The following is a 13,297-nucleotide window of genomic DNA, read 5'->3' on the forward strand; positions in this document are numbered from 1 at the left end:
TCCTTTGATAACACAGAAATAAAGCAGAAACAAGCTACAGGTCATACTTCAGCAATTAGGAAGGTGGTTTCTCTCTTTCACTTTATTGAATAGATGGAAGGAGGGGTGCACATAACACAGTACATGGTTTGGGGGTGCTTTTTCACTTATTTTCACATGTGCCCCAGCACATTAAATAAAGTAGAGTACACAATGTCTATCTTGCTCTTTCCCACTCTTCAGCAGCCTAGACCTTTCTCTCTCCACAGCAATTTGCCTTACAGGATTGACTTCCATTATGGTGCCATCCACTGTCACCACATTTGTTATCCCACAGCTGCAGGAAGAACTGCTGATTGGACGAATGTCTGACAACTAAGGAGACAGTCAGTCCATCTTCCAATCACAATTGGCTACAGAAGGACTGACTGAGCAGAACTGACCCTGCCCTGTTTGCTATTGAGTGCGTCTAGACCAGGGGTGGGCAACCTGCAGCACTCCAGCTGTTGTAAAACTACAAAGCATGTTCAAAGCATGCTCCATATACAGTTGCAAGAAAAAAGTATTTGAACCCTTTGGAATCATATGTATTTCTGCACAAATTGGTCCTAAAATGTGATCTGATCTTCATCTAACTCACAACATTAGACAATCACAGTCTGCTTAAACTAATAACACACAAAGAATTAAATGTTACCATGTTTTATTGAACACACCATGTAAACATTCACAGTGTAGGTGGAAAAAGTATGTGAACCCCTAGACTAATGAGATCTCCAAGAACTAATTGGAGTGAGGTGTCAGCCAACTGGAGTCCAATCAATAAGATGAGATTGGAGGTGTTGGTTACAGCTGCCCTGCCTTATAATAAACACACACCAGGTCTGGGTTTGCTTTTCACAAGAAGCATTGCCTGATGTTAATGATGGCTTGCACAAAAGAGCTCTCAGAAGACCTACGATTAAGAATTGTTGACTTGCATAAAGCTGGAAAGGATTATAAAAGTATCTCCAAAAGCCTTGCTGTTCATCAGTCCACGGTAAGACAAATTGTCTATATATGGAGAAAGTTCAGCACTGCTGCTACTCTCCCTAGGAGTGGTCGTCCTGTAAAGATGACTGCAAGAGCTGCTGCCTCTATACCGCCATGACCAGCTTCACCCTCATCTGCTGTGTCCTTCTCCCATACCATGTAGATTGTAAGCCCTCACGGGCAGGGCCCTCTCTTCTTCTGTACCAGTTTGTAAGTTCAAGCTTAGTGAAACTGTGTATGTATACCCCTTTTTATATGTATAGCGCTATGGAATGAATGGCGCTGTAATAATATTAATAAATAATAATGATGGGTTTCAATGTAGCAGCCGCAATAAAGTTTCCAGGTCCAGCCAATGTCATGCCCACCAGCAAGTGGCCACACAAATTTTGGGGTTAATGGGGGTTAACTGAATAATCATGTGGCCATCATATCTTAAAAATCATGTGACTATCGGTGCCTGAGGGTGGGCAGGACTGTGGCCACACATGGTAGCCCCATCAATTCCACTGCGTGGAAACCTAGCTATGTTCTTATATTATCTGTTGAAATCAAAAGTACTTGTAATGATTTAACAAATACCACAGTCTTTTATTTCAAGCAATGAAAATACAACATTGTTAATATGAATATGCATTTGCCATAACAGTAAAGATCTTTATATTTAATATAGATTCTTCTTAATAGTTTTGCTTTCTTTGTATATAAATGTGTCCACCCTTGCGTTAGCTCTAATTCGGTTAAGGACTCCAATATTGTGACAGACCTAGCTAAACCCATCACAAAACCACAGGTTGGCTGCACATAGACATGTATAGGATAGACACCCTGAGACGCAATATTGCAAAATCATGATGTTTTGAAAAGCTGGCGATCTTGTGACACACATACCATACCAAAACATGTACTCCAAAGAGGAAAGGTAAATAAGGACACATCTCTATGTTTTTTTTCTCTTTCAGACAAATGTAATTGTGCTTTTTCCCAGTCTATACAAAGATGCATCTCCATTGAGTCATGCAGTAATAATTTACAAAAAGTTTAGCACTGTATGAATAATAATAGGAAAAATTTAAAAAAATGACATAAAGTACCCGTAAAATATTCTTGGGGTCATATTGATTACAGTGTTTCTTCCAAATGATTTCTGTTGATCTCAGCCTTGGTGTTCATTTGTAATGGCCTTAATGTTTCCTTTAAGGATATATCATCAACTTGTTTTTCGTCATCCGCGTTGGCCTCTTCTTGGATCCACTGAGGCAAACATTCCTGATCAGAATTACTTCTAACATACCCAGGCAAATTAATATGTCCATCAACTTGTTTGCTGACACTTCGACTGACTTTGCTGGAGATCAATACCATACGAGAGTTGGTTACCATTTGTGACTGGCTGCTAGTGCTGTGGGTCATATTTGTCAGGACAGATCCATACCTGAAGTTACCACAGTGTGTTGTGCTTTTCCAGTCAAAAGCAAGATTCCATCTGGTCCATGTTTTCTTAATTTCTGTTTGAACCTGAAGAACAAAGTATAGGAAAAAAATTATCACATGTAGCTTACACATGTCTAACTTATACTATAGAATAAAAATGCACACATTAGTTGCAATGAATTATCTTAGGTATAAAGTGGTAATAGAAAAGATTCATAATCAGACCATCTCACTATTTGTTTGACGTGTACAGGAAGAATACAGAGCATGTTGCTTGAGCTGGTTTTATAAAAAAATTAAATAAATAGGCCCTGGCCAGTGGTAAATGAAGACTTAAAAAGTTACATAGTATGGTTGAAAAAAGACGTAAGTCCATGAGGTTCAATCCACGGATGGGTGAGGATTTGAATTTTAGAAATGTGCAGTGAGAAGAAGACTTCTACATATTTTCATAAGCATTAATGTTAATAAATCATCTATGCCTTTTTTAAACTGTCCACTGTTTCTGCTATGACCTCCTCCTGAGGTAGTCTATTCCACAGATTTATAGTTCATACAGTAAAGAAGCCTTGACACCTCTGGAGACTGATATTTTTCTTCTTGGCCCTGTTCTTTGAAGGAATTTTACACGGAATAGCTTTTCACCATATTTTTTGTATGGCCCATTTATATATTTATATAGGTTAGTCATGTCTCCTCTTAGACACCACCTCTCAGGACTAAATCAAGTTCATTCTTTTAATCTTTCCTCAGAACTAAAACCCTTATCAGTTTAGTTTATCTTCTTTGTTTATACAGTACTTTTCTAGCTCCAGGACATCCTTTACATGAATTAGTAACCAGAAATGAACTTCATATCCAAGATTAGGCTGCACCAAAGCTTTGTAATGTGGTTATATTACATCCCTGTCTCGCAAGTTCATGTGTTGTTTAATACATTACAATATTGTGCTTTCCTTAGAAGAGTGTCAAAATTCTGAATATTAACATCCCTGCCATTTAAATAGTCCAGCCATGTCTCAGCTACAATAACTTCATCCATGTGTTACTCCAATAAAATGAACTCAAGCTACCTTATTTTGATTGCTTGCTCTCTAGGAATTGTGAATATTTAATTTTCAAAATTCAGTTCCCAGAATGTTGATTCTTCAGATTTTGTGACACCTTGGTTTTTATTGTTCATTTGTAACATGTGCATCTCTTTATCCAAGGCCTTAATAAACCACCATAATCTATTTCTACACCCACCAATAAATTCTGACCCCTCTCTGAGCTTCACTTTCTGCCATACCCACCCTCCTCATACCTAGTTCAAATACAGCCCAGGTCAAATCTTTTCCTCTAGCACAACAAACCCCTTTCCATTCAGGTGCAAAATATCCTTAGAATACAGCTTGTACACCAATGAAAAGTCAACCCAGTGCTCTAGGAACCCAAATCCTTCTGCCCTACACCAAGACGTAAGCCTGGAATCTAGCTCCCTGAGCTTCCACTGCCTTTCCTGTGTTGTGCATGTCGCAGGCAGTATACCAAATGCTACCTTCGAGGACCATTCCTGAAACTTGCAAACGTGCTCTTTGAAATTATCATTAAGGATCCTCCAACTACCATGCATTCTGTATTCGTTTCCAATATGTACTGTACCATGAGAGCTGGGTCGTTACCAGCCATTCCCAGCCCCTATACAGCTGTTCCATCTCATGTCAAACCTTGGCACCAGGGAGACAAGAAAACATTCAGTTAATGTGCGGTCTTGGTGACAAATTATTCTATTTGTCTTCCTGATTATCAAATACCCTATAACTAATAGCTCTCTGCACATAGCTGCACTACCATCTTCTGGCTACTTGTCACGGTGGGGAGTGGGGGGAAACTCCACACCATACAATGTAGGTTGACGGGATATGCCACTAGGCCTGGAAACAGGAATAAAGGGAGCAGGTCACCTTCTAACACATCCCTAAATCCTAGCCCTGACCTCCTAACTGTATGAGCAAACCCTAATGGTGGGAGTGCCCATACCCGTAACCTCAGGCCCTACTAATCCTAGAGATCCCTGGTAATAATGTTAGGGCTAGGATGCGACCTGTTCATCCATGACACGGATAAATTGGAGTCTCCAGCAGGCCTAGCAACAAGAAAGGAGCAGACAGTAGCATAAACCAGATTGACAGGTAAGCACCCAGCGCAAAGAACACACACTGGAACAACATCACTTACCTGCAACAACAACTAGCTGAAACAACAACTGCTGATGACTAGTGATTCCCTCTCCAGGAAACCCTGGAGCCCACATCCACAGGCAGGTGGTCAATGCGGTTCCCCCTCTGAGGAACCCAGGATCCCCCTCAACGGAGGCACAACACACAGGGAAATGCTTTGCATACATGCTGGACGAACAACACCAACAGACCAGACATGAAGCTACAACAAGACGTACATCACACCTTGAACATAAACCCACACCAAACATCAACACAGGTAAGGTAGTGAACATGGAAGATACATACGGGATGACAATCTATGTCCAACAAGGTGACCCTCAAACTGGACAGATGGTAAGGTCCAGGATGGCAGCATATTTCCAGCTCTACAAAAAGCTGAGGTCCCCCTTACCTCAGGCTCCAAGCCCAAGTACAATAAGAGCCTACACCCAGCTCCACCTTACTCACACTTTAACTCCATACCCATCAGAATGGGAAAGGACAACAACCATTGCCGTGGACAACAAGCATGCATGGCAAAAGTTTCAGCCGTGACACTACAAGCTGGGCTGCCCTCCCGGCTGTTAAGGAGAGCAGTGTCTGCTAGGGCTGCCATTTTTGAGACTGAAAACCCTTGGATCAATACTAGTGTTGATCAAGAATGCTCGGCTAAACACTAGTTCGGCTTGAGCATCTCGATGCTCAGCAGATGGTGGTAGCGCAATGCTCGAGTCTCCTTCCAGCACGTTTCTTGGCTGCTACGCAGCCAATAAACGTGGAGAGAGGTACTGGCACGCACTGTAATTCTGTAGCCATGTTGGCTACTGGAATTACAGTGATTGGCTGGCCAGAACGTGTAATTGGGTGCTATAAAGCACCCGATGACACGTGTAAGGCTCAGTCTTAGTCAGGGAGAGCAGAGCATAGGAAGGGAAAGACAGTGTAGGGAGTTTTATTGGAAGATTTTTATTACAAAAACTTTTCAGAGACCCAAAAGTTCTTTAAAGGACTAATGTGTGTGACAGCGGCAATATATATTTTTAGCGCATCCTGCACTAAATAGCGTCTAATAGGCCACTGCGGACAGTTAAATTATCCGCACCACATCTCCTGTTTAAAGTGTGTGCAGCCCTAAAATATCAGCAACATCCAGTGTACTTTTTCCATAGACTGTGTCCGCTGCGGACAGTAAAATTATCCGCGCCACATCTCCTGTAATTATCTGCGCCACATCTCCTTCGGACAGTTAAATTATCCGCGCCACATCTGTCTGCTACGGACAGTTAAATTATCCACGCCACATCTCCTGTTTAAAGTGTGTGCATCCCTAAAATATCAGTGACATCCTGTGTACTTTTTTAATACATGGTGTCCGCTCCGAACAGTTTATTTATCCGCGCCACATCTCCAGTTTAAAGTGTGCACATCCCTAAAATATCAGTGACATCCATTGTACTATTTTAATAGACGGTGTCTGCTGCGGACAGTTAAATTATCCGCACCACATCTCCAGTGCAAAGTGAGCACATCCAAAAAATATCTGTGACATCTTGTGTACTTTGTTAATAGATAATGTGCGCTGCGGACAGTGAGATTAACTGTGCCACAACTGTGCAATCAGGTATGATGTTGTATCGATCAGGTAGTGTAAAGGTTGACAGACCAAACTCCCCTTTTAATGCACCACAAACAACCGCAAACAGTCCATTTGCCCAACCGCAAATTTCCCATTTGCACAAGGTTGGATACCAAGCTAGCCATGTCCCGTTGATATAATTGAAGTTTTCTTCCTCCACCCAGCCACGTACAACCCCAAGAGTCCCGGAAAGGTGAATTGAATAGATTTTTCAAATGGTGAGATGGTTAAAAAAACGCTGGCTCCCTCCCCTTTGTTTGAATCCACGGTCACTGCGTCTGTGCCGTGCAATTTACTGTCCCACCCGATATGAGTAGTATTTCCCGTAGTTCTCTCTTCTCATCAGTTTAATCCCTGTTACATCCCCAATCCGGGGTCCATTTATTAAATGGATTTTTTTAATTGGGGAGATGGTTAAAAAAACGCTTGCTACCTCCTAGAGTTGAGCGAACACCTGGATGTTCGGGTTCGAGAAGTTCGGCCGAACATCCCGGAAATGTTCGGGTTCGGGATCCGAACCCGATCCGAACTTCGTCCCGAACCCGAACCCCATTGAAGTCAATGGGGACCCGAACTTTTCGGCACTAAAACGGCTGTAAAACAGCCCAGGAAAGGGCTAGAGGGCTGCAAAAGGCAGCAACATGTAGGTAAATCCCCTGCAAACAAATGTGGATAGGGAAATTAATTAAAATAAAAATTAAATAAATAAAAATTAACCAAAATCAATTGGAGAGAGGTTCCATAGCAGAGAATCTGGCTTCCCGTCACCCACCACTGGAACAGTCCATTCTCAGATATTTAGGCCCCGGCACCCAGGCAGAGGAGAGAGGTCCCGTAACAGAGAATCTGTCTTCATGTCAGCAGAGAATTAGTCTGCATGTCATAGCAGAGAATGAGGCTTCACGTCAGCCACCACTGCAACAGTCCATTGGCATATATTTAGGCCTAGCACACAGGCAGAGCAGAGAGGTCCCGTAACAGACGATCTGGCTTCATGTCAGCAGAGAATCAGTCTGCATGTCATAGCAGAGAATCAGGCTTCACGTCAGCCACCACTGCAACAGTCCATTGTCATAAATTTAGGCCCAGCACCCAGGCAGAGGAGAGAGGTCCCGTAACAGACAATCTGGCTTCATGTCAGCAGAGAATTAGTCTGCATGTCATAGCAGAGAATCAGGCTTCATGTCAGCCACCACTGCAACAGTCCATTGGCATATATTTAGGCCTAGCACACAGGCAGAGGAGAGGTTCATTCAACTTTGGGTAGCATCGCAATATAATGGTAAAATGAAAATAAAAATAGGATTGAATGAGGAAGTGCCCTGGAGTCCAATAATATATGGTTATGGGGAGGTAGTTAATGTCTAATCTGGACAAGGGACGGACAGGTCCTGTGGGATCCATGCCTGGTTCATTTTTATGAACGTCAGCTTGTCCACATTGGCTGTAGACAGGCGGCTGCGTTTGTCTGTAATGACGCCCCCTGCCGTGCTGAATACACGTTCAGACAAAACGCTGGCTGCCGGGCAGGCCAGCACCTCCAAGGCATAAAAGGCTAGCTCTGGCCACGTGGACAATTTAGAGACCCAGAAGTTGAATGGGGCCGAACCATCAGTCAGTACGTGGAGGGGTGTGCACACGTACTGTTCCACCATGTTAGTGAAATGTTGCCTCCTGCTAACACGTTGCGTATCAGGTGGTGGTGCAGTTAGCTGTGGCGTGTTGACAAAAGTTTTCCACATCTCTGCCATGCTAACCCTGCCCTCAGAGGAGCTGGCCGTGACACAGCTGCCTTGGCGACCTCTTGCTCCTCCTCTGCCTTGGCCTTGGGCTTCCACTTGTTCCCCTGTGACATTTGGGAATGCTCTCAGTAGCGCGTCTACCAACGTGCGCTTGTACTCGCGCATCTTCCTATCACGCTCCAGTGCAGGAAGTAAGGTGGGCACATTGTCTTTGTAGCGTGGATCCAGCAGGGTGGCAACCCAGTAGTCCGCACAGGTTAAAATGTGGGCAACTCTGCTGTCGTTGCGCAGGCACTGCAGCATGTAGTCGCTCATGTGTGCCAGGCTGCCCAGGGGTAAGGACAAGCTGTCCTCTGTGGGAGGCGTATCGTCATCGTCCTGCCTTTCCCCCCAGCCACGCACCAGTGATGGACCCGAGCTGCGTTGGGTGCCACCCCGCTGTGACCATGCTTCATCCTCATCCTCCTCCACCTCCTCCTCATCCTCGTCCTCCTCGTCCTCCAGTAGTGGGCCCTGGCTGGCCACATTTGTACCTGGCCTCTGCTGTTGCAAAAAACCTCCCTCTGAGTCACTTCGAAGAGACTGGCCTGAAAGTGCTAAAAATGACCCCTCTTCCTCATCCTCCTCCTCCTCCTCCTGGGCCACCTCCTGTTCCATCATCGCCCTAAGTGTTTTCTCAAGGAGACATAGAAGTGGTATTGTAACGCTGATAACGGTGTCATCGCCACTGGCCATGTTGGTGGAGTACTCGAAACAGCGCAACAGGGCACACAGGTCTCGCATGGAGGCCCAGTCATTGGTGGTGAAGTGGTGCTGTTCTGTAGTGCGACTGACCCGTGCGTGCTGCAGCTGAAACTCCACTATGGCCTGCTGCTGCTCGCACAGTCTGTCCAGCATGTGCAAGGTGGAGTTCCACCTGGTGGGCACGTCGCATATGAGGCGGTGAGCGGGAAGGCCGAAGTTACGCTGTAGCGCAGACAGGCGAGCAGCGGCAGGATGTGAACGCCGGAAGCGCGAACAGACGGCCCGCACTTTATGCAGCAGCTCTGACATGTCGGGGTAGTTGTGAATGAACTTCTGCACCACCAAATTCAGCACATGCGCCAAGCAAGGGATGTGCGTCAAATTGGCTAGTCCCAGAGCTGCAACGAGATTTCGCCCATTATCACACACCACCAGGCCGGGCTTGAGGCTCACCGGCAGCAACCACTCGTCGGTCTGTTGTTCAATACCCCGCCACAACTCCTGTGCGGTGTGGGGCCTGTCCCCCAAACATATGAGTTTCAGAATGGCCTGCTGACGTTTACCCCGGGCTGTGCTGAAGTTGGTGGTGAAGGTGTGTGGCTGACTGGATGAGCAGGTGGAAGAAGAGGAGGAGGAAGCCGAGAAGGAGGAGGTGGCAACAGGAGGCAAAGAATGTTGCCCTGCGATCCTTGGCGGCGGCAGGACGTGCGCCAAACAGCTCTCCGCCTGGGGCCCAGCTGCCACTACATTTACCCAGTGTGCAGTTAGGGAGATATAGCGTCCCTGGCCGTGCTTACTGGTCCACGTATCTGTGGTTAGGTGGACCTTGCTACAGATGGCGTTGCGCAGTGCACACTTGATTTTATCGGATACTTGGTTGTGCAGGGAAGGCACGGCTCTCTTGGAGAAGTAGTGCCGGCTGGGAACAACATACTGTGGGACAGCAAGCGACATGAGCTGTTTGAAGCTGTCTGTGTCCACCAGCCTAAATGACAGCATTTCATAGGCCAGTAGTTTAGAAATGCTGGCATTCAGGGCCAGGGATCGAGGGTGGCTAGGTGGGAATTTACGCTTTCTATCAAATGTTTGTGAGATGGAGAGCTGAACGCTGGCGTGTGACATGGTTGAGACGCTTGGTGACGGAGGTGGTGGTGGTGGTGTTGGTGGTACATCCCCTGTTTGCTGGGCGGCAGGTGCCAACGTTCCTCCAGAGGCGGAGGAAGAGGCCGAGGCGGCAGCAGCAGAATAGGCCGAGGCGGCAGCAGCAGAAGAGGTAGCAGGGGGAGCCTGAGTGACTTCCTTGGTTTTAAGGTGTTTACTCCACTGCAGTTCATGCTTTGCATGCAGGTGCCTGGTCATGCAGGTTGTGCTCAGGTTCAGAACGTTAATGCCTCGCTTCAGGCTCTGATGGCACAGCGTGCAAACCACTCGGGTCTTGTCGTCAGCACATTGTTTGAAGAAGTGCCATGCCAGGGAACTCCTTGAAGCTGCCTTTGGGGTGCTCGGTCCCAGATGGCGGCGGTCAGTAGCAGGCGGAGTCTCTTGGCGGCGGGTGTTCTGCTTTTGCCCACTGCTCCCTCTTTTGCTACGCTGTTGGCTCGGTCTCACCACTGCCTCTTCCTCCGAACTGTGAAAGTCAGTGGCACGACCTTCATTCCATGTGGGGTCTAGGACCTCATCGTCCCCTGCATCGTCTTCCACCCAGTCTTGATCCCTGACCTCCTGTTCAGTCTGCACACTGCAGAAAGACGCAGCAGTTGGCACCTGTGTTTCGTCATCATCAGAGACATGCTGAGGTGGTATTCCCATGTCCTCATCATCAGGAAACATAAGTGGTTGTGCGTCAGTGCATTCTATGTCTTTCACCGCTGGGGAAGGGCTAGGTGGATGCCCTTGGGAAACCCTGCCAGCGGAGTCTTCAAACAGCATAAGAGACTGCTGCATAACTTGAGGCTGAGACAGTTTCCCTGGTATGCATGGGGGTGATGTGACAGACTGATGGGGTTGGTTTTCAGGCGCCATCTGTGCGCTTTCTGCAGAAGACTGGGTGGGAGATAATGTGAACGTGCTGGATCCACTGTCGGCCACCCAATTGACTAATGCCTGTACCTGCTCAGGCCTTACCATCCTTAGAACGGCATTGGGCCCCACCATATATCGCTGTAAATTCTGGCGGCTACTGGGACCTGAGGTAGTTGGTACACTAGGACGTGTGGATGTGGCAGAACGGCCACGTCCTCTCCCAGCACCAGAGGGTCCACTAACACCACCACGACCATGTCCACGTCCGCGTCCCTTACTAGATGTTTTTCTCATTGTTATGGTTCACCACAACAACAAATATATTATTTGGCCCAATGTATTGTATTCAAATTCAGCGGGATATAAATTTGAGGCCTAGTATTTAGGCGCTGGGTGACCGGTATGGATTTAGTGACAGAATTAGACTTGGAAATGCACAGAAGCGTGTGTGTGAAGTTATTCTGAATGACCCTATGTGCACCTTCAATATTATATACCCTTTTAGGGATAGATTTCAAATAGCTCTGATATAGCAGAAACCACTAAATTATGAAATTGCTAAATTGGGAATTGTACTTCAACCCAGAACAAAAAATGTGCTTTGACGGACACTAAATATCTTGCCCAGCAACAACAGTACAGCGGTGGGTAACGAGAGATTTAGAGGGATTTAAATTTGAGGCCTAGTATTTAGGCGCTGGGTGACAGGTATGGGTTTAGTGACAGAATTAGACTTGGAAATACACAGTAGCGGGTGTGTGTGAAGTTATTCTGAATGACCCAATGTGCACCTTCAATATTATATACCCTTTTTGGGATAGATTTCAAATAGCTCTGATATAGCAGGAACCACTAAATTATGAAATTGCTAAATTGGGAATTGTACTTCAACCCAGAACAAAAAATGTGCTTTGACGGACACTAAATATCTTGCCCAGCAACAACAGTACAGTGGTGGGTAACGAGAGATTTAGAGGGATTTAAATTTGAGGCCTAGTATTTAGGCGCTGGGTCACCGGTATGGATTTAGTGACAGAATTAGACTTGGAAATGCACAGAAGCGTGTGTGTGAAGTTATTCTGAATGACCCTATGTGCACCTTCAATATTATATACCCTTTTAGGGATAGATTTCAAATAGCTCTGATATAGCAGAAACCACTAAATTATGAAATTGCTAAATTGGGAATTGTACTTCAACCCAGAACAAAAAATGTGCTTTGACGGACACTAAATATCTTGCCCAGCAACAACAGTACAGCGGTGGGTAACGAGAGATTTAGAGGGATTTAAATTTGAGGCCTAGTATTTAGGCGCTGGGTCACCGGTATGGATTTAGTGACAGAATTAGACTTGGAAATGCACAGAAGCGTGTGTGTGAAGTTATTCTGAATGACCCTATGTGCACCTTCAATATTATATACCCTTTTAGGGATAGATTTCAAATAGCTCTGATATAGCAGAAACCACTAAATTATGAAATTGCTAAATTGGGAATTGTACTTCAACCCAGAACAAAAAATGTGCTTTGACGGACACTAAATATCTTGCCCAGCAACAACAGTACAGCGGTGGGTAACGAGAGATTTAGAGGGATTTAAATTTGAGGCCTAGTATTTAGGCGCTGGGTCACCGGTATGGATTTAGTGACAGAATTAGACTTGGAAATGCACAGAAGCGTGTGTGTGAAGTTATTCTGAATGACCCTATGTGCACCTTCAATATTATATACCCTTTTAGGGATAGATTTCAAATAGCTCTGATATAGCAGAAACCACTAAATTATGAAATTGCTAAATTGGGAATTGTACTTCAACCCAGAACAAAAAATGTGCTTTGACGGACACTAAATATCTTGCCCAGCAACAACAGTACAGCGGTGGGTAACGAGAGATTTAGAGGGATTTAAATTTGAGGCCTAGTATTTAGGCGCTGGGTGACAGGTATGGGTTTAGTGACAGAATTAGACTTGGAAATACACAGTAGCGGGTGTGTGTGAAGTTATTCTGAATGACCCAATGTGCACCTTCAATATTATATACCCTTTTTGGGATAGATTTCAAATAGCTCTGATATAGCAGGAACCACTAAATTATGAAATTGCTAAATTGGGAATTGTACTTCAACCCAGAACAAAAAATGTGCTTTGACGGACACTAAATATCTTGCCCAGCAACAACAGTACAGCGGTGGGTAACGAGAGATTTAGAGGGATTTAAATTTGAGGCCTAGTATTTAGGCGCTGGGTCACCGGTATGGATTTAGTGACAGAATTAGACTTGGAAATGCACAGAAGCGTGTGTGTGAAGTTATTCTGAATGACCCTATGTGCACCTTCAATATTATATACCCTTTTAGGGATAGATTTCAAATAGCTCTGATATAGCAGAAACCACTAAATTATGAAATTGCTAAATTGGGAATTGTACTTCAACCCAGAACAAAAAATGTGCTTTGACGGACACTAAATATCTTGCCCAGCAACAACAGTACAGCGGTGGGTAA

At 45.2% G+C, this 13,297-nt stretch overlaps 1 protein-coding gene across 1 annotated transcript in view; it reads right to left on the reverse strand.

The window, feature by feature from the left end:
- Positions 1–2,113: 2,113 nt before the first annotated feature.
- The window catches only part of PTH2R (parathyroid hormone 2 receptor), a 1,033,981-nt gene continuing 1,022,797 nt past the window's right edge, over positions 2,114–13,297 (reverse strand). Inside the window, exon 15 of the mRNA XM_044303853.1 lies at positions 2,114–2,529. Within this exon, the coding sequence (XP_044159788.1) occupies positions 2,134–2,529 (396 nt within the window). The 3' untranslated portion in view covers positions 2,114–2,133. The remainder of the gene's footprint in view (positions 2,530–13,297) is intronic.

Source organism: Bufo gargarizans, chromosome 8 (assembly GCF_014858855.1).
Source record: "Bufo gargarizans isolate SCDJY-AF-19 chromosome 8, ASM1485885v1, whole genome shotgun sequence".
NCBI classification, from domain to species: Eukaryota; Metazoa; Chordata; class Amphibia; order Anura; family Bufonidae; genus Bufo; species Bufo gargarizans.